This window comes from Schistocerca gregaria, chromosome 10 (assembly GCF_023897955.1).
Source record: "Schistocerca gregaria isolate iqSchGreg1 chromosome 10, iqSchGreg1.2, whole genome shotgun sequence".
In the NCBI taxonomy this organism is placed as follows: domain Eukaryota; kingdom Metazoa; phylum Arthropoda; class Insecta; order Orthoptera; family Acrididae; genus Schistocerca; species Schistocerca gregaria.
In genome coordinates this window covers 200,533,857-200,557,029 of record NC_064929.1, presented here as the reverse complement: position 1 = coordinate 200,557,029, position 23,173 = coordinate 200,533,857, and the positions used below count along the sequence as shown (strand labels likewise).

Here is a 23,173-nt window from a genome sequence, read left to right as displayed (position 1 = left end):
TATCAAGACTCTGTCCATTTCGTTCAACTGGTCTTCCAAGTCCTTTGCTCTGTCTGACAGAATTACAATGTCATTGGCGAACCTTAAAGTTTTCATTTCTTCTCCATGGATTTTAATATCTACTCTGAATTTTTCTTTTGTTTCCTTTACTATTTGCTCAATATACAGATTGAACGACATTGGGGAGAGGCTACAACCCTGTCTCACTCCTTTCCCAACCACCGCTTTCCTTTCATGCCCCTCGACTCTCGTAACTGCCAACTGGTTTCTGTACAAATTGTAAATAGCCTTTCGCTCCCTCTATTTTATCCCTGCCACCTTCAGAATTTGAAAGAGTATTCCAGTCAACATTGTCAAAAGCTTTTTCTAAGCCTACAATGCTAGAAACGTGGGTTTTTGTTTTTCTTAATCTAGCTTCTAAAATAAGTCGTAGAGTCAGTATTGCCTTACATATGTGAATGTAATTTATGTAAAGTGAAAGGTCTATTATATTGTGGACTATACTGCCTGCTTGCCCACCATGAGACCCAAAATTGGAAAATGTATGAGACCCAAAATTGGAAAATGTATGAGAGCCAAAATTGGAAAATGTATGAGAGCCAAAATTGGAAAATGTATGAGAGCCAAAATTGGAAAATGTAATAATGTTGACAGGCCTTGGCTTGACCTGTCTAACTGGAAAAAAATTCCCAGAAAAAACTGTGAATTATCTGACAGCTCTCTTTTATTTTATAACTAACTTTCGTTGCAAACATGCTTTTGTCCACAACATTACAGGAAAAGCGTAGCTGAATAAAAACTGTCACATACCGGGTGACTGCGCCAGTGCTCACGCAAGCAAGGGCGAACTTTCTTCTGTACGACGCATTCTTGCATGTCTTCGAGAGTTGGGTGCTGTCCGACTTCCTCTTCAAAAGGTAATAGATACTCTGAAACTGGGCCCTGAAATATAACAAGCAGCAGATGAAACTACAACTTATTTTAAGGTACAAATATTTATGCTTACACATGCTTGCGAGAGTAATTTTTTTCTCTGAACTTGTCTAAAACATTCCAGATACTAGTCTCAGAACATTACACATGTCTAATTTGATGTGTGAATTCAGTGGATGTTGTCTCAAATGTTAAAAAACGCAGTGTTAGTCACTGGAGCTGTCAACTGCATAGAAGAACAGTTGTCAATATGTGCTACGATCTTTATTATCTCTTACTTCACAGCAAAAATATCAAAGAGATATTTCTGAACCTATGAACACCAGAAATACATATGTAAGAAGGAGAATATCGCATATGGTGATGGCGAGCACCAAACTAATAGAAATTTCTCTTGTACTAACTCTTACTTCTTTAGTCTGAACTACTTAAATAAATTACTTCCAAAGCAGTAAATAAGCTCTTTTAGTAACTGTTGGACAGCTCACTTTCTATTTAATCCTTTAGTTGTAACTAAAGTAGTAACGTCTTTTTGTTAAAAAAAGTACCGTATTTATTCGAATCTAAGCCGCACTTTTTTCCGGTTTTTGTAATCCAAAAAACCGCCTGCTGCTTAGAATCGAGTGCAAAGCAAGTAGAAGTTCTAAAAAATGTTGGTAGGTGCCTCCACAACGACCTTCTGCCGTCAAATATATGTAGCGCTACACAGGCATGCTTTGCAGGCACAAAGATAAATATTGGTGCCAAAACCTCTGCGTCAGTAAATAAATTAAAAAAAAAAAAAGGTAGAAGACGAGCTTTTTTCTCAGCCCCTTGTTTCGACCACTGCATTTTCATACATTATCCAATGAAGTAAATCCAAATTCCGTATTGTTCATCTTCGAATGTAGCAGCATTTCAATGTACTATGAAAATCCAATGGCAAGACTGTTTGGGATGTTTGTCAACATGGCCAACTCTACTTTCTGAATTTTTTCCTACTTGTGAGAAGAGATGGTTGCTAATAGGAACTTTTATGAATTGTGAATCACATGCAGTATTCTCTTCACCGTAAGAATAATATGAATATAAACATGCTACCATGTATTGTTTTGTGTTTGCTGCTATCTCATTTAAATCCTGTCTGCCTAATAAACTACGAACTAGAGTGAGACAACAGAAAATGCGGAAGAATATACATATCATGTCATGTTTATATAAGTATTATTCTTATCCCGGCAGACAGGCACATGAACAAAACACACAAACACACACAGAGAATTACTAGCTTTCGCAACCGATGGGTGCTTCTTCAGGAAGGAGAGGGAAAGACGAAAGGATGTGGGTTTTAAGGGAGAGGGTAAGGAGTCATTCCAATCCCGGGAGCGGAAAGACTTCCCTTAGGGGAAAAAAAGGACAGGTGTACACTCGCACGCACACACACACACACACACACACACACACACACACACACACACATCCACTGTGTTTGTGCGGATGGATGTGTGTGTGTGTGTGTGTGTGTGTGTGTGTGTGTGTGTGTGTGTGTGTGTGTGTGTGTGTGTGTGCGTGTGCGTGTGCACGCGCGAGTGTACACCTGTCCTTTTTTTCCCCTAAGGGAAGTCTTTCCGCTCCCGGGATTGGAATGACTCCTTACCCTCTCCCTTAAAACCCACATCCTTTCGTCTTTCCTTCTCCTTCCTGAAGAAGCAACCATCGGTTGCGAAAGCTAGTAATTCTGTGTATGTGTTTGTGTGTTTTGTTCATGTGCCTGTCCGCCGGCGCTTTCCCGCTTGGTAAGTCTTGGAATCTTTGTTTTTAATATATTTTTCCCATGTGGAAGTTTCTTTCTACTTTATTATGCTTATCCCTGATAGTGATACAGGCAGAAATGAAGCACGGCAATTGACTAGATTTTTAAATCTAAGATGACTAATTTCTGTGCAGAATGTAATGTACTAAAGAGGCGCCTGCAAAGATTTTCAAACGGAGAAAAATTTTCGCTAAACTCTCGTTCAGATCATCATCTATCATACGCAGTCTATTATTTGGTTCTTGTTGATCATTATCAAAGAAAGCAGCAGTGTAAGTAACAACAAATAGCACTCTCTTGCCATTGTTTTGCTAATGAGATGATTCTCTTTTTTTAAAAATTGTAAGCAGGGGCAGTGTGCACTTTTAAGCAAGCCATGCCGCGATCGGCGGCAGGTCATAAACATTCATCTTCAGAATGCGACAAACAATGGATGACACAGTGCAATAAGGCATTTTCAGCTTAGTGACGTAAACACCTATAACAAAGAGAACGACATTTATCAGATCAAAGAAAACCAAGCAATGAATTCAAACAAGACGAAACACGTGAAGAAGGAAGGGTACCCGTATAAAAAAAATTTTCCCTAATCTAAGCCGCACCTGAAATTTGAGACTCGAATTCAAGGGGAGAGAAAAGTTTATGGCCGCTCCTCCAAATCGAAACAAAGTTTCCCCTTGAATTCGAGTCTCAAATTTCAGGTGCGGCTTACATTAGGGAAAATTTTTTTTCCTTGATTTCGAGTCTCATTTTTCAGGTGCAGCTTAGATTCGAGTAAATACGGTAAGCTATTCCAGCCTACTGCTAGCACAGGCATTTCCATTTCCTCTAGGAAAATATTTACTGCTGGCATTAATACATCACTTTTTGACAATAATATCATTATAGTGTGATGTACAACTACCACCATCCATTACAAGCAGGTGACATGTGTTAATGTAAGAGGGACCTGCAGCTTTAGATACGAGCTAACAGCAATATGGAGGTGGCCAAGAAATGTTCAAAGAAATTCCAGAAAATGAAAAAGAGCAGTTTGCTGAAACAATGAAAAAGTACGTAACTACTATTGAATCTGAACAGCACAGTAAGAATATCCTAAAAAGGAAAAAAAAAGATGCTTGGGAAGAAATACATGTTGAATACAACACAAAAGCTCTTAAACATCACAAGAGCAGCTTAAAGTAATGTGGAAGGATATGAAAGCAAAAGCAAAGACAATGAAAGCTAAACATAATCGATAAAAATTACAAACTGGCAGTGGAATAGCAGAGACGAAGGAAGACAAAATAAGCCAAATGGTTGTTGATATGACCCCATATGTTTTTGAGGGGATAACTAGAGTTAACAACAATGACACAACTGAAAATAATGTGAGCCTTTCTAGCAACATTGATGGTAGCTACTCTGAAAATGGCAATGAAACAGCTGAAAGTGAACCTTTATCCCATAGTCACAAGTCTCAGCTTCCATTCTCTGGTGGGAAGTTATCAGAAGATGCACCAATAATAATAATAATAATAATAATAATGGACAGACGACATGCAGTTGCAGTGAAGAACCGGGAATTGTTGGAAAAATGTAGATGAGTTTCATTTTTTAAAAAATGCATTTAATATGAGAGGAACATAATGCAAAAATGCCGTTTATTGAAAGACAAAGAGAAATCCTGGAGGAAGAGCATAATCTTTAAGTGGAAGTTATGGGATTTTTTCTGAACACTGAATGTACATTCCATTACATATCTGGTAGCAATATCAGCTCAGTTGTAGCATCCTTCAGCCCCTGTGTGAGGTCAAAACACAATAGTCATTATGATGTTTGGAGAGAGCATATCTATTATCTCCAACAAGCAACCTATCATACCATTTTCAAATTCTGCAGCAACTTTACGATTGTCCCAAATGCATGCATCATGTGTGGAACCTGGCCAACAGCTTACCACATCAAAATCTTCATATTAGTACCCCAGATGATCTGTGTATTGATAGAAAAGAAATTCTTGCAATTTCTGCATAGTTATGCTTGTGCTCTAGAGGGACAGAGTATGGGTACATGTACACAATCTGTGGGCCCTATGACATTCGGGAATCCACCAATTTCATAGAATTTCCTTCTGTTCCTTGATGTACAAGGTCTGTCCGAAAAATTCCAGAAATCTGTCCACAATATTTTTCTATGCATATATTTTACTTATTGTGCACGTCTCCTTCAAAATACTCTCTTCCACAATTGATACACCACTTCCATTGCTGTTTCTACTTCTGGAAGCAGTCTTGGTACGCCTCTTGCTGGATTGTTTGAAACGCTGCCTACGAATTTTATCTCATCTATCATTGCAAATCTTCGTTCTTTCAGAGGGGTTCTCAACTTTGGAAATGAAAAAAAGTCCACAGGGACCAGGTCTGGAGAGTATGCTGGATGAGGCAGCACAGTGATTTCATTTTTTGTACTACAGTCACGCACCAACAGGGATGAATGTGCAGGTGCGCTATTGTGATGCAAGAGCCATGAACTGTCTCACCACATTTCAGGCCAATTCCTTCTCACATTTTCTCATTGGCGTCTCAACACATCTAGGTGATACTATCATCAATTTGCCACTATGGCACGAATTCAATGTCAAAGAAAACTACGAGCTTGGCTTTTATATTTGACCTGATCTGTCAAACTTTTTTTTGGCATTGGAGAACCTTTGACGAACCATTACGAAAATTGAACCTGTGTCTCAACATCGTAACTGTAGACCCATGTCTCATCACCAGCAATGAGTCTCTTAAGGAAACACCTCATTCTCATTTGGATGATCCAAAAGCTCTTCACAGATTTCAAGGTGGGCTTTCTGGTCTTCAGTCGTGGTCTTGAGCCGTGGGACGAACTTGGCGGCAACTCGATGCATTCCAACATGCTGTGTCAGGATATCACGACATGATCCAACTGAAATGTTACATTCTTCTGCAGTCTCTCAGACTTTCGATCGGCATGCACAATTTCGTTGACGTCCTGACATGAGCGTCATCGGCAGAAATCGAAGGGCATGATTTCGCATGGCCGTTTTTAAACCATGTGAACCATTTGTAACACCGAGTATGGCTTAAGTACTCATCCCCGTAAGCTAACTGCATCATTCGGTGTGTCTCTATGAAGGCTTCCTTGAGTTTCATGCAAAATTTAATGCACACGTGTTGCTCCTTTACTCTGCCATAATGAAATTTGCAAACTGTGCAACACAAAATTTTAATCAATTCACTACTGAACAAGAAGTAACAGATATACAACAAGGAAACTTGTTGCAGTGACATTACATACAGGTATGTGCAGGTATGTCAATCATATTTTGCTCCAACACACCACTGGCACAAAATTATGAATGTTCCAGAATTTTTTGAACAGACCTCATACTTTCTTGGCTCCCAGACAGTAACACACACAGTGGCTTTACGGCAAATAAATTGCTTATCACACTGTTAAAAGCTCTTCCAGCAGTAATACGATGTACGTTAATGAGATCTCCTGCTACGATGTGGTAAGCACCTGTGCGAAAGGTTCACAGACCACAAAGGAGTTGCAGTCTAGGAAACAAAGCATGGTTCCTGCCAGAATTATGGCTGCAGTTACTACTCCAGCACACAAATCAGCAAGTCAACAGAATCCTTACGGAACTCAAACCACTCTCTGAAATCACTGTCACTAAACATCACAAATGGGTCTCTTCTCTCCCTTAAAACCATTATCCTTGGGACATCAACTTCTTCCTCCATTTCAATACATTCTTCGTAGTCCACGTAATCCACTGAATTTCGTACTTAATATGCAGAAACCAAAGAACACACCTTACTCTCCAACTTTACTCCTACTACTGCTTACAAGTAAATTTTGGCCTTACTTCCTGCTTAAGGTACTAACATAGTAGCATACTCTTTGTGAGTCGTCTCCGCCAGTTATGGAGTAAACAAATTTACCTCGGAGTAAATCAAGAATTTGTTCCTGTAGTAATTTACTCCTTCAATTCAGTAATCTTGACTGGAAGTCACTCATTTTCATATCTCTTAACAACTTACTATTTTAGTTTCATTTACTCTTGTTTGGTGCTTGCAACCCTAAATGTTTTCAGTACAGTATGTCTTGCAGCTCTCAAATATTGAAAAAAAGACACTTTTTTAAACGTTAACACCAAATCTGCTATTTATTTAACACATTATTTGCACATTTTCACAAGCCACATATCTGTATTTAGGTTATGTTTGGAATGGACAATTCTATTTATGTCGTCACACTTTTATGTATCTCAGATCTTCATTATCCAACACAATGTGATCCATGAGACAAGATATTTGATATAAAATCAAGAATTTGTTCTTACTGCATTACACTGTGCCTCATGTTGGCTTATTTATCACCGGTGTTCTTGTAACACCTGACAAATTATTTTCTATCATTAATAGTATAGTTGCACAAATAATGTGAAAAAATTTAAAGTTTCCTACAGAGCAAAACTGTTGGCTCTCCTAACATCATACATAACATAAATTCAATACATTCTGTGGCAAACTGTAGTAAGTGGCAATTGTCACATATAGAGGCAATGAACAGCTACCACCAATAATCAAAAGAGCTAAAATTGTCACAATACTGAAACCAGAGAAAAACAGAGATAATGCAGAAGATTATAAGGCTATTGCCTCCCTGAGTGTCTGCTGTAAGCTGCTGGAAAGAATAATATATAATAGAATCTCGGCTACAGCCCTAAATAACATACCAGTAGAGCAAGCTGGCTTTAGACCAAAGCGCAGGTACTGGCCCTACTAATAAGTCACATAGAGAGAGGGTTTCAGGATCGCAAGAAGATTGTAACAGTGTTTGTGGACCTGACATCATCAGTGTATGAGACAGTTTGGCGAAAAGCGATGCTCCTAAAATTCCTTAAAATAATCACCTGCAAAAAACTTGACACCCTCCTGAACAACATGTTGGCCAGCAGAGCCACTGAAGTGCACCTAAATGGCAACATAAGCAGACCTTACAAACAGAATGATGGGTTACCACAAGGATTGGTCCTTGCCCCATTGCTCTTCAACATATACACTGCGGATATACCCACTGCTAGAAACTTTATATACGCTGACAACCTCGCACTGATAGCCCAGCCCAATGACTTCGCAGCAGCAGAAACCGTGCTCACCGAAGACCGTAAGAGACTCGAGGACAAGTTCTTCAAAACCTGGAGACTGAAACCAAACATAACGAAAACAGAGATCAGCAGCTTCCATCTGAGCAACAGGCAAGCCAACTATGTTCCTCAAGTTCAATATCGTGGCCACCTGCTGAAGTTCGATCCACACCCTAAATATCTAGAAGACATCTTGGATCGATCCTTGACCTTCAGTGCACATCTAAGCAAAACATCTGCTACAATCAAAAGCCATAACAACATTCTACACAAACTCACACAAACAGGTCGGGGTCCCACTGCATCTAATTTCAGAACTACAGCACATGCCCTAGTAAACCCAGTAGCTGAACACTGCAGTCCAGTACGGCTTAACAGTACCCATACAAAGAAGGTAGATGTCTGGCTGAATGACACAATGAGGATTATATCAGGCACCATTGAGTCTACTCCGCAGAAGTGGCTACCGGTACTTTCTAACATTCCACTTCCTCATCTCCAAAGAGCATTAGCAATGAAGAAAGAATGGCATAACTGCTGTGACAACCCTCACACCAATACTTGAAGACTGTCTACATGTAGATCTTAGGCTGAAATCACGGAACCCTTCTTGGATTCTAGGGAAGAAGCTGGCCCAAGATCAGTTTACAGAAAATGAAGCTTGGTGCAGCAACTGGCTGTCTTCAAATCCAGACAGATCTGGACTGATCTCTCACCCAACCAAGCAATCCCCCCCCCCTCCCCCCTGTTTCAACCAAACCAGGAAAATCTGGACATCACTTAACCGGGTAACAACTCAACATGGCAGATGTCAGTTTTGGAAGCACAAGTGGAAGATTGCCAATAGCTCTTTCTGCAACTGGAGTGTGCAGATGTGCCTCAGACTATCAGCCACATTGTTGTGGACTGCCCACTTCGAAGGCTCAATGGTTCAATGGAGGAGATGTATCAGGCCAGTGAGGAAGCTGTGGTGTGGTTAAGGACACTGGACATCCATATGTAATAATATTGATGTTACTCATAGATTGAGGTCTAAATCTGTTTATTATTAATGTACACATACTCTCAGGTTCACAACGTTTTTAGTAAAAAATGGTACTTCATTATAAATCACTGTTTAAAAATGTTATGTTGTTTACTTTTATTTTGTAACTGAGATGAAAAAATACACAGAATAAAGTTTTTAAAATACCAACACAATCATTAAATTCTCCATCAATGAATGTATCAGCTATAAGGATAAATTACTCTTTTGGCTTCATGGCAATAAAACTTTAATTATTAAAACTTAATTTTTTAATGTATCTTGTCTTGTTATTGTTTCTGCAACATTTTCAAGTCCCTACCTCCCTTGAAGCTCAATAAATCATTCTAGTATCTAATGCAAATGAGAAGTGAATACAGTTCAGTATTCAGAGTGCAACCTCTACATACCTGTTTTATACAAGCTGCTGGGATTGTTTCTGTCCACAAGTGTATTAAAGGACCACAATAAACAGACTATTGCACAATATTTTGACAACTTCTTTACATGCTGTGAGCTGTGCTATTATGTGTACTCACTGCCTGGACCCAACTAGATAGTGAAGTGTTGCTGGTGTTGTTCCACTACAGTTCAGTTTGACTCCCAGTGCGCACTACACACTTTGATGATCATTTGCTTTTCAGAGCCCATACTGTTATTCCATGACACATGTATAGCCTTAATGTTTACCAGCTCTGGTGTGAGAGATTGTTGGTAAGATCATGATAAATTGGGTGCCAAATCCCAAACCTTGTTTTTATACAGCAACCTGTGTTCCAGTTTTTAGGTTTACTGACATCTTTATTTGGATTATCTCCTTAATTAATGTGCCCCAGGTACTTGGCATTTGCACTACAGTACTTGCCTTCTCATATTTCATTTTATGATTGTATTTGAGGCAGTGCTTGGGGAAAGCTGATTTGCTAGATAGTTTCACAACTCTCCTTTTGTCTGCACCACCCAAGCAAGACATGTCACATTTGCTTGACTGGATGTAATGTTTCTGTAAATGTCTATCTACCATTGTGAAGAGTGAGACAGCATAGAGTAGATAAGCAGTTCTTAGCTTCTACTTTTCTTCCCCAGTCTCAACCTCTTCTGTGGACACTTCAGTCAATAAAGACAAAAAGGCTTATTTGTGATGCTAAAAGATGATCTATCCAAAAGCATGTACTGTGTGAATGTAATACATCTTACATGAGGCAGACTACTAACAAGTCGAGGAGAGGTGTAAGGAACAACAGCGACACACCTAACTAAAACAACTGGGAGAATCAGCTGACACCATACTCTGCCTCGAACACACTCTAGAAATTAAACATGAAGAGACCAGTATTGTGGTGCAAATGACAAGTTTTTGATACAGAGTAATTAATATATGTATCCAGATAAAGATGTCAAAGAACATAATAAACTTAAGATAGAGGTTACAGTTTAAACAAGGCTTGGGTCCAGTACCCAGTATATGAAGAGCTCAGCAGCCAACTTACCCACCAGAGCTGGAAAATGCTTTGTCCTCCAGAACTAGAAAGCAAAGAGGGAACTTTTGTTTCACAGAAAAATAGTCCAGACTCAGAAAAACAAATGAGCATCAAACTTCATAAGGGGCACTGGGAGTTGAACTTGGCTATAAATACAGGCACAAGACCAACAATGCTTCATAGTCTAGGAGTGTTGACGTAGCTCATTAGCATAACAACACAGACACAATATTTGCTGCAAATTCTCCAAATGTGCCCAATCTCACCAAAATCAGAAACACGTTTTTCTGCCCCTCCACCTCCCTCCCCTACTGCCCCCAGGCAGTTATCAGTAAAACTTTCGGGCACTGGGACAACACGTTTACATAGTGTGCAGCAATTTTTTTGTATGTTGATGCTGCCTTACAGCTTTCTGCCAACTTACGTCAGGGCCAGTGCACCGCGACGCCAATTCCCACAGCACCAGGCCACACGCATACATGTCGATGCGCAGGAACGAGTCGCGGCAGAAGTTTATGGCGCCTTCGAGTACCTCCGGTGCCATGTAGCGGCGCGTTCCCACCTGGCCGTGAGTGTCTCCACAGGGTTTCCCAGGCACAAAAATCTGAAAAATAATTTTTTGCTCAATAAAGTTCAAAGTGTCCACATTTTTTCTCATACTACGGAGCAGAAAAACTGGCAGCTGGAGGGGCAAGTACAGAAAGAGTTTCCTCCAGCTCCTCTGTACCCATCCACCACTCACGTTCTTGTCTTACACCTCACTCGTCAGAAGTTGGAAACCATTGGCTCAAAGGCCTATGGATGTTAAGCTGACCCTGGCAAACTGTGCCACTGGACACCACGTCCTACACGTGTATACACAATGTGTTGCAAGATACTCACTTGTAAATGACACAACAATTGTAATTGGCACATAGCACACTGAAATACAGATTTTATAGCCTGAAGCAGACAATTTATTAAAAATGCAAAACCTTTGTCGAGAGAATGTTTAGAAAATACTGTAGTGAAATAGCAGCCATTGTTATATGTCTGAGCCTTTATTAATGTATTCTTGTTTCATTTATAAGGTGTACTAGAGCAAAATACACAATTAAATATCACACACATTACAAAGCTATTTCAATTTTTATTATGTGAATTTATGCAACCCTCACATTTGAATGTTAGTTTAGACTTCCATACAGAGCAGAAAACACAGATCTTCTGATCACTAAGCATTCCTTTGACAAATGTGTCAGCACAGGTACTGTACACCCAGTGGCTGTTCTGCCTTACAACGATAATTTCTTTGGAGGAGAGAGAAAGGAATAAAAAAGAGAGACGAAGTGTTCACAGGGAACAGTGTTTGTCACTTTGGAGAGAGGAAGAAAAAGGAAATGTAATTCATTTAGTGGAATTTATTTTTGCTTAAATGCTCAGCAATAACTATGTTTCCAATGAAATTTTCTTGGATGCATACTTTCTATGTGGCAAATTCACTCAGTCCGATCTTCCAAGTAACATCTTTTAGTGGCTTCCTCGAGTAAGTTCTCACATCTCTCATTCTGAAGCATAAATTTTTGCCTGTGATCTCTTCTTTCACTAGGGACCATACATTTCCTTTCAAATTGTATTGGCAATGAGTAAGAGGGCAACCTGTCTAGTTCTAGTTCTCTCTCTCTCTCTCTTCTCTCTTCTCTCTCTCTCTCTCTCTCTCTCTCTCTCTCTCTCTCTCTCTCTCTCTCTCTCTCTCTCTCTCATGATAACTGGTGTTACCTGTGACTGTAGCCTTCTAAACCCTGATGTTCAGTTACATCGCTAGTCATCTCTTGACGAGAATAATCAGATTTGCTAGCTGTAAATATCTGCTTTCCACTTTTGATAAAACCATATTCAAACGATCCCGGGAGACAGTAAGTCTGTTGCCTTTGCCAATCATCATTTTGAAACTGCCACTGCTCTTTGAATCTTGACGATGAATAATTTTTTCACACAAGTCGCCCTAGCTGCTAGAATATTGGATCTCTCCATCAGATTGTTTCTTCCATTGTTGCAGTTTCTGTTCCTGTATCTCACACATTTTAATAGTTTCCCAATAGAAAGGCAGCCTCCAGTGAAGTCAGCCTCATAAAGCAAAATATCTGCCACCTTTTGAATGGAGCGATTATAGACACTGTCGTAAAATTCCAATGCAGTACGATGAATGCAGTCTTCCTGGAAATCGTCCAAGTCAGTGGCAGTTCTTCCACTAATATATTTCCTCGGGGACTGAAACTTTGTTTCCTGAGGACAGGGCCCCATTCCCATGCTTCTACACATACTCTTTGTACAGTTCTGAGTGAAACACCACACGCCGTTGATGTTACAGTCTGCAGCGCAAATAATATTTTGTCTCTTCTGGGATTGTCTTAGAGGCCACAAAAAATTCCTATACTTATTATACGACTCATTTTGACTCTGTGTACCTCATCACACTTTGGAAACATACGACACTTCCGTACAGTGAGAGCATAAGCGAATGATGCGTAGCAATGAAGTTGCAAAGTTTGCCAGCGGTAACATGAATGAAGTTTAGTGCTGCCACATAAACCCTGTCAGTGACAACTGACTGGTAGTCATTGCTTCTGATGATGCTATCTGGATGGCACCTCTGACTGAAATGACACTGTGCTAACAGGACAGGACCAAAGGCTTCTCACTGGCACTTTGAAATTTCACTATTTGTCTGCGGTGAGTAAACTTTGCTAATTACTATAGTATGCTACCAAACTGTGATATAAAACAGGTTTTTTTAGTACTGGAGAATGTGATACACGTGTATGTTTCATATTTGCAAATCTTTTGGTCTCCATACTGCCTTTTAGTTCTGCATTGATACTTTTCAATTTTGATTATTCCTCTGTAATTTTTCTTTCATTTATAGTTGTTATTCAGTAAAGAGAGAAGTTAATACATTGATCAATAATAAGCAAACATAATTAATATAATTTTCCAAAAAATACATCAGTTTTACGAAAGTCACACTTACAGAAAACATGAATGCACTAATTAATTTGCAAATTCCAGTGGGTGAATGTTAAAGCACTTAGTAAGTAAAGAAAATGTTAAAAGAAGAGAAACGAGAGAAGATGGTAGATTCTGTAATTTAGTCGCAAAACTAATGTCACTAAAAAATTACAACTGTAATTATGTTGGTAAATAAAGATAAGTATACCGAGTGACAAACATGAATTTGAATGCTATGTTCTACTGATTGTTATGGGAAGTTCTGAATTTGTTTGTCATACCTGGAGTGAATAAATTACAACTTCTAAGTCAGGTTACTTCGATCAAGAACCCTAGATCTGTCAATTAGACATGAAAAAGTCTTTGGTGTTATACACATTATACTACCTGAAAAATCACTGCAAGTCATTCAGGGTATGTCACAAATGAAATCAGTCAAACGACAAACATGAGGCTGTCCTGAGCATACTGTACTGGAATAAAAACAATTGCATACCAACAATCTCTCTGAAACAAAACGTACCAGTGCCAGTCCAAAGTCGGCAACACACGCAGAGAGATCAGCACGGAGGAGAACGTTCTTCGACTTGAAGTCTCGGTGCGCGACAGCTGGCTTGTGAAGATCTCCCCTGGGGGATGGGATCTCTTCATGCAGGTGCATAAGGCCCCTGAAACAACACAGGAGCACTTGTTCTGAAGCATCACAGGAAAAAAGACCAGATCGGCTGATTTACCACAAAAGCAAAAAAAGGTAACAATGTTCAGGCCAAATGTCTAAGTGTAATTTATTTACAGTTATTAGTCCCAATGTAGTAAAGTAAAGAAACTGCAAAGAACTATTCAGTATCTAGTATTCCAAAATATCTCAAGGTATGGATATGCCAACTATTTCCAGAACGCTGTACAACATTCACAACACCGCCTTCTCTCTTTTTAATTCCTGGCTGTGGTGTTGTTGTGGCGATGAAAAAAATTCCACTCGTATCGATGTCAGGATCTGACTGCTAACAGTTCCCCACCTCAAACTGCGTGAACATCATTGCTCCCTCCCACGTACACAATTACAGCTTCCACAGCGTCTTTTGATTTTGGCTGCCTTTTTGTTGACACCTATAGCACTATTTATTATTTCCCACCATGTCTCACTAGTCACTCGATACATAACCTCCACAAGGAGTTTCTCAACTTCAGAGAATGTAAGCTTTTTATCGTTTGTAACAACATATTTCTTTATTTCAGTACATACACCGTTAATGTATTCAAATGAAAATTATATTCATGCAGCTGAATAATTTCATGCCTCTGTCTTTTAAAAATGTGGGGTCAGTTTTTTTCCCCTCAATTTAAAACAATTAGCCTTTCATTAAATTTTCTCTCAGGTCATTATGCCATCTTTTCAACCAATTTCATCCTCCCCTGATGCCCTGATTCCGGTCTTATAGTGAATACAACTCACAGTTTTGTGAGATTTGTTACAAGCGATTTTTCAAGACACTTCTGAAAAACTACATTATTTATCCCTTCATGATAATCACCTATACTACATGATAATCACCTGTACTTTTGAAAGGAAAAAAAAAAGACGTTTAGCACAAGACTTTATAATGTACTGGCACACAGTACAAGAACTCCCCCCCCCCCCTTTTAAGGCACTGCTGTTGTCCCCTCGGTGGATCCACTTGCCCCTTTACATAATAAATGACTACTGTTGATCCAAGGTTCACCCAGTCACAAATTACTGAAAGTTGTAAAGGGACATCCTCTTCTAGCATTACGTTTGATCATCAGAAGTAGTCAATACCAAAAATATTTTCGAATTTTGAATAGGTTAATATTATCTCAGCTGTTTTTCTAAGAGAATTTCATATGATTTCGTACACAATGTATTATTTTTCAGGTTAAAACCTGAAAAAAGAAATAGCTTTATTTTCTTTGTTACAATTGATATGTACTAGCTCTGAAAGGACAGATGAAATTATTTTCATTTAGAAACATTTGAAATTATGAAGTATTTGGCACACTTAAAATTTCTATTACTAATTATGCAATTTAGTTCTGTGTATTATGTTTATTTATGGATTCATTTGTAAAATAATAATATGAATTAATAGAAACTCATTTGTCAAGAGAATTTGTAAACCCTTTGGAATATTGTTAGTACTGGAGAGTGAGATAGTCGGGGGCATGCCTCTGATGTGATTAGACATGTTTCAGTAATTTGGAATAAGAATGTGATTTCAGCTTTGTTAGTGTAAAAAGTCAATAGACAGTGTGATACAGAAAAATGTGAGAGAATAAATTATCGTGAAGAAAATGAAAAATATGAACAGGCTTACTTCAAAACTTATTATTTCAATTGGAACCATGAGAACCTATAACATCAAAAAATTTCAGCTTCAAGAATCAGCATGTGAAGAACTGCAGCCAACTACGAGAAAAGAAGATAAGTAAAAAGTTTATTGTAAATCTTACTCTTCTCAAAACTTGTTAAAAGAGTTAACCATAAAAACAGTGACAATCAACAAATGATGTGAGGTAGGGGTAGATTACAAGGTCATACCTCTCATCCTTGTCAGAAATCTCACTGCCATGCAATATGTCTTTCCAATCAACATTTTTTTGTTCATTAATAAATTGGCAACTGAATGAAGCCTTTGTCCTTTAGTGCCAAAAACAATGAAAATTTACCGCCATTAAGATGACTGTCTTCCTTAATCAACACAGATAGTTTAGGAAGTGTTGCATGCTCTTTTCTCTTATAATAGTTACATATACGATGATGAATGGCATCTCTCTTGAAATTATTCTAAGCTGTCATTTGCTTCCTCCTTGGCTTTTTTTTATCCTGGCTTTGTTGTGTCAGATTCATCACAATCCATGTCATCCAGTTCCTTCTTTGTAATTAAAATTCAAAAAAATTTCAGTACTCTTTACAACCTACGCAACAGGTAGTATGGGCTCACCATGCTCTCCCCCCCCCCCCCCCCCCCCTGCACACACACACACACACACACACACACACACACACACACACACACAAAACTGAACTGTTTTTCAGTGCAGCAACATGTTTCTGCTACCTCCACGAGTTGTCGCATACTATTGGATTGCTACACACAGCCACAACATGCTCCTACTTATGTGTCCAGTAATTTTCCCCTGTTCTGGGGTTCTGTGCGACTTTTCCAAACGCTCCCCATTCCCTAAACCTCACCAATCTTTTTCCTTCACTCCTCTTCCTTCCCCTTCAACCCTTCTGTCAGAAGGAGGAGTCACTGGCTCCAAAAGCTTGCAAATTTCAATATCTTTACATGTATGAGGGTGGTTTGAAAAAATCTCCGAATCTCCACGACAGGGCGGTGCTAGCACAATGAGTTGTTCACTTGATAACCGTTGGAGTGTTGCCTGTAAACATATGCCACGTCAATGCTCTCGGAAGAGAGCTGTGGTGGTGACATGGCTCAATTGTTGTTTCCGCATGGTGATTTGCGAAGATGGAAAATAAATAAATAGATAAATAAATAAATCGAGATTCGAGTAGTGGTTAAATACTTCGCAAAGAAAGGTATTAAAGCAATGGACATTCATGCCGATTTCCATAACACAATGGAGGCCTCTGCTCCTTCATATTCAACTGTTACCAAGTGGACAAATGAATTTAAATTTGGCCAGGAGAGCTTAGATGATGATCCGCGCAGTGGTCAGCCAAGATGTGTCACTACCCCAGAAATCATTGCAAAAGAGCACAAAATGGTTATGGAGGATCACCGATTGAAAATGTGTGAAATTGCTCATGCTTGCCAGATGTCATCTGGAAGGGTATATCATATTTTAACAGAAGAATTAGAAATGAAAAAAAAAAGAATGTCTACAAGATGGGTGCCATTACTCTTGATCCTGGATCATAAAAGCACAAGAATGGGCATACCGGAACAATGTTTGGCCTGTTTATGGAGAAATGAACACGATTTTTTGTGCCGGTTTTTGACCACAAATGAAACTTGGGTACACTACTACACCCCAGAGACAAAACAACAGTCAAAGCAGTGGAAACATGCTGAGTCTCTGCCACCAAAAAAAGCAAAGACAATTCCTTTGGCGGGAAAGGTCATGGCATCAGTGTTCTGGGATGTGAAAGGGATTTTGTTTGTAGATTGTCTCCCCACTGGGCAAACAATTACTGGAGAATACTATCTTACTTCCTGGACAAACTGCAACAAAAGATACACAAAAAAAGGCCAGGGTTAGCAAGAAAGTAAGTCATCTTCCATAATGACAATGCTCGCCCCCACACATGTGCCATCGCCGTGGCAGAATTACACGAACTAGGGTGTGAATTGTTGCCACACCTGCCTTATTCACCTGATATGGCTCCATTAGACTTCCATCTTTTCCCAAAACTGAAAATTTTTCTTGGTGGATGAAGATCCACTTCAAACAAAGAATTGATAGCTGTTGTTGACCATTACTTTGCAGGCCTGGAGGAAACTCATTTTCATGATTGGATCAAGGCATTGGAACATCATTGGACCAAGTGCACTAATCTACAAGGTGACTACATTGAAAAATAAAAAAAGTTTCAGTAATGTAAGTACTTTTTTTCTATACCATTCCTAGAACTTTTCAAACCACCCTCGTATTTTATCCTGTCACCGCTTGGTGAATAGATTTTCTTATCCATCCAATCACACCGCATTTTCAAAAATAAGAAATGATACATCCTTCCTGGAGCTGAAACTGGTATCTCAAATTGTAGAACTATTAACATCTGATACGTCAAGCTGTTGTTTGCCTCATAATAACAACAATAAAAATAATAATAATAATGAAGGAGAGAAAGAAGGGGAGAACAGAAGGAGCAGTGTCAGAGACAGAGAATGTGTACGTGCGAGTGTGAGTGGGGCGGGGGGAGGGGGGGGGGGAGGGATGGAGGGAGGGGAGTAGAATTGGAGGACAGAAAGAAGTACAAGAAGAATTGAAGTACTCTCATTATACCACGTTGTCACTCAATTCAATTATTCAGTCTTTTTAAATGATACAATTTATAATGATATAATCAATCAGAGTCCCCAAATATTAGTGTTTTTCATTCCTTCACTATGTGATCAAAGTTATCTGGACAGTCCCAAAAACATATGTTTCTCATATCTGGTGCATTGTGCTGCCACCTACTGCCAGGTACTCCATGTCAGCGAACTCAGTAGCCACTAGACATCTTGAGAGAGCAGAATGGGGCACTCCCTAGGTCCACTGATTCTGATGTGATAGTCAAGTGGAAACTGACAGAGACCGCCGACAGTTGAAGAGGGTCATAATGTGTCATAGGCAGACATCTACCCAGGCTATCACACAGGAATTCGAAGCTGCATCAGAATCCACTGCAAGTACCATGACAGAGGTGAGAAAATTTGGATTTCATGGCCAAGCGGCTGCTAATAAGCCACACGTCAGGCCGATAAATACCAAACAATGCCTCGCTTGGTGTAAGGAGCATAAACATTGGACAATCGAACAATGGAAAAATGTTATGTGGAGTAACGAATCATGATACACAATGTGGCGATCCAATAGCAGGGTGTGGGTATGGCGAATGCCCGGTGAACATCATCCGCCAGCTTGTGTAGTGCCAGCAGTAAAATTTGGAGGTGGTGGTGTTATGGTGTGGGCATGTTTTTCATGGAGGGGGCTTGCACCCCTTGTTATTTTGCATGGCACCATCACAGCACAAGCCTACATTGATGTTTTAAGTACGTTCTTGCTTCCCACTATTGAAGAGCAATTCAGGGATGGCGATTGCATCTTTCAACAAGATCGAGCACCTGTTCATAATGCACGGCCAGTGGCGGAGTGGTTACACGACAATAACATCCCTGTAATGGACTAGAAATGCAGTGAGCACAGGATGGTCATCTTCAATTCACATGCAGCCAAAGTGATGTTAAGAATAATTAATAAGAGACTTGAAAAAGTAATTAAGGAGAATATTGGCGAGGAGCAGTTTGGCTTTAGACGGAATACAGGCACCAGAGATGCAATAGGGCTCCTATAAATCTTGGGAGAAATGTTTATTGAAAAGTAAGAGACCTATTTATGTGCTTCATAGATATAGAAAAGACATTTGACAATGTGGTTTAGGACAAGCTGATGACTATAATGAGAGAAAAGAGAGTGGACTGGAAAAACAGAAGACTTGTAAACTCATTATATCTTAATCAAAAAGCCTCAGTTAAAGTGAGAGGAGAAAGTACAAACTGGATCAGACTCTGAAAAGGATTAAGACAAGGATGCTGTCTATCACCTACCCTTTTCAACCTCTACTTGGAAAATATGATTGGTCAATTTTCATTAGATGACAAAGGAGTAGAAATTGGAGGAAGAAGAGTAGGGTGTTTGAGGTTTGCTGATGACATGGTCCTTCTAGCCACAGGGGAAAAAGAATTACAGAATTTGGTGGACACCATTGAAGCTAATGTAAAAAAATATGAAATGAAAATTAACACAAAGAAAACAAAAGTATTGGCACTAGGAGGAAATAAAGGCATAAAAATTATGCCGAATAGAGAAGTATTATCCTGGAAGCAGGATAGACATTGTCCAGAAGTGCATCACAGAAATTAAAACAAGGATAGCAATGCGAAAGAGGCATTTTATAAGAAAAGGAGAATTTCTGCAGCAGTCTGGACAGAGAACCCAGGAAGAGACTAATAAAATGTCTTGTATGGAGTGTTCTTCTGTATGGCAGTGAAACATGGACTTGGAGGAAGCAAGACAGAGAGAGGGTAGAGGCTTTTGAGATGTGGACATGGCAGAGGATGTAAAGAATAAGTTGGATGGACAGAGTAAAAAAATGAAGAGGTACTGAAAAGAGTGGGAGAGAAAAGACAGTTACTAGATGTAATAAAAAAAATAAAAAGAAATTGGATTGGGCATATTTTAAGAAAGTATGATGGACTGATAAAAACAGTTTTAGAAGGTTATGTAGAAGGGAAAAGGAAGTGAGGAAGGAAGAGATTTCAGATACTGGATGACACGATGGATGGTACAACATACAGCAGCCTTAAGAAGAAAGCAATGGATAGCAGAAAATGGAGAGGTGAACGACCTGCTAATATAGCAGAAAAATGATCATGATGAATGGACAGGCCTGCACAGAGTCCTGACATCAATCCTACAGACACCTTTGGGGTGTTTTGGAATGCTGACTTCGTGCCAGGCCTCACAAATAGACATCGATGACTTTCCTCAGTGCAGCACTCTGTGAAGAATGGGCTGTCATTCCCCAAGAAACCTTCCAGTACTTGACAATGTAATGGATTGGCCTGCAAACAGTCCTGACATGAAGCCTATAGAACACCTTTGGGATGTTTTGGAATACCAGCTTCATGTCAGGTCTCACCAACCGACATAAATGCCTCGCCTCAGTGCAGCAATCCACGAAGAATGGGCTGTCATTCCCTAAGAAACCTTCCAGCATCTGACTTGTATGCTTGTGAGAGTGGAAGCTGTCATCAAGGCTAAGGGTGGGCCAACAGCATATTGAATTCCAGCATTACTGATGGAGGATGTCACAAACTTGTAAGCCATTTTCACGAACGTGTCCAGATACTTTTTACCACATAGTGCATTTCAACTGCATATGGAGCACAGAAAGAATGATGGCTTAAATGTCTCAGTGCACACCATAATTAGTCTGATATTGTATTCATGATCACCTCAGGAATTATACATAGGGTGTCCCATGAGGAACGGTCAATATTCACACATGTGATAAGAACGATCATTTGAAGCAAAGAAGTCTAGTGTAAACGGGCTGTAAAATGCAAACCTTAGGAGCTATGAGCACTTACACATCTTCGATGCTGTGAAACCAATCTGTTCTACTGCAAGCTCTTTGCTTTCCATATTTCCATATGGAACAAAACACGAAAAAAATTTCTACTCAATATGGGATCTAAAGTACATACTTTTAGAGCTGTAAGCATTTGTGTATTCTGCTACTGGAAAAAACATCTCTTCTGCTTATAGCTATTAAGGTATGCCTTTTGGAGCCCATGTTTATCAGATCTTTTTCCTTTGTATGATCATTCCTCCCATGTTGTTGTTGTTGTTGTTGTGGTCTTCAGTCCTGAGACTGGTCTGACGCAGCTCTCCACGCTACTCTATCCTGTGCAAGCTTCTTCATCTCCCAGTATCTACTGCAACCTACATCCTTCTGAACCTGCTTAGTGCTTCTGAATCTCTTGGTCTCCCTCTACGATTTTTACCCTCCACACTGCCCACCAATACAAAATTGGTGATCCCTTGATGCCTCAGAACATGTCCTACCAACCGATCCCTTCTTCTGGTCAAGTTGTGCCACAAACTTCTCTTCTCCCCAATCCTATTCAATACTTGCTGATTAGTTATGTGATCTACCCATCTAATCTTCAGCATTCATCTGTAGCACCACATTTTGAAAGCTTCTATTCTCTTCTTGTCCAAACTATTTATCGTCCATGTTTTACTTCCATACATGGCTACACTCAATACAAATACTTTTAGAAATGACTTCCTCACACTTAAATCAATACTCGATGTTAACATATTTCTCTTCTTCTGAAACGCTTTCCTTGCCATTGCCAGTCTACATTTTATATCCTCTCTACTTCGACCATCATCAGTGTCTCACTTCCTAATCTAATTCCCTCAGCATCACCCAACTTAATTCGACTACATTCCATTATCCTCGTTTTGCTTTTGTTGATGATCATCTCATATCCTCCTTTCAAGACACTATCCATTCCGTTCAACTGCTCTTCCAAGTCCTTTGCTGTCTCTGACAGAATTACAATGTCATCGACGAACCTCAAAGTTTTTATTTCTTCTCAATGGATTTCAATACCTACTCCGAATTTTTCTTTTGTTTCCTTTACTGCTTGCTCAATATACAGATTGAATAACATTGGGGAGAGGCTACAACCCTGTCTCACTTTCTTCCCAACCGCTGCTTCCCTTTCATGCCCCTCGACTCTTATAACTGCCATCTGGTTTCTGTACAAATTGTAAATAGCCTTTCGCTCCCTGTATTTTACCCCTGCCACCTTCAGAATTTGAAAGAGAGTATTCCATTCAACATTGTCAAAAGCTCTCTCTAAGTCTACAAATGCTAGAAACGTAGGTTTGCCCTTGCTTAATCTAGATTCTAAGATAAGTCGTAGGGTCAGTGTTGCCTCATGTGTTCCAATATTTCTATGGAATCCAAACTGATCTTCCCCGAGGTTGGCTTCTACTAGTTTTTCCATTCGTCTGTAAAGAATTCACATTAGTATTTTGCAGCTGTGACTTATTAAACTGCCAGGAAGTTTCATATCAGCGCACACTCCGCTGCAGAGTGAAAATCTCATTCTGGAAACATCCCCCAGGCTGTGGCTAAGCCATGTCTCCGCAGTAACCTTTCTTTCAGGAGTGCTAGTTCTGCAAGGTTCGCAGAAGATCTTCTGTAAAGTTTGGAAGGTAGGAGACGAGATACTGGCAGAAGTAAAGCTGTGAGGGCTGGGCGTGAGTCGTGCTTCGGTAGCTCAGATGGTAGAGCACTTGCCCGCGAAAGGCAAAGGTCCCGAGTTCGAGTCTCAGTCGGGCACACAGTTTTAATCTGCCAGGAAGTATTAAACTGATAGTTCGGTAATTTTCACATCTGTCAACACCTGCTTTCTTTGGGATTGTAATTATTATATTCTTCTTGAAGTCTGAAGGTATTTCGCCTGTCTCATACATCTTGCTCACCAGATGACTATAGGTATATTCTTCTG

General features: G+C 39.6%; 1 protein-coding gene across 3 annotated transcripts in view; it reads right to left on the bottom strand.

The window, feature by feature from the left end:
* LOC126293717 (activin receptor type-2A) overlaps nucleotides 1-23,173 on the bottom strand; it is a 110,175-nt gene that overhangs the window by 24,395 nt on the left and 62,607 nt on the right. For all 3 annotated transcript variants that reach the window (XM_049987026.1, XM_049987027.1, XM_049987028.1), the window contains exons 7-9: nucleotides 13,909-14,053; nucleotides 10,822-11,001; nucleotides 811-942 (exon numbers count right to left, since the gene is read on the bottom strand). In XM_049987026.1, the coding sequence (XP_049842983.1) occupies nucleotides 811-942; nucleotides 10,822-11,001; nucleotides 13,909-14,053 (457 nt within the window). The remainder of the gene's footprint in view (nucleotides 1-810; nucleotides 943-10,821; nucleotides 11,002-13,908; nucleotides 14,054-23,173) is intronic.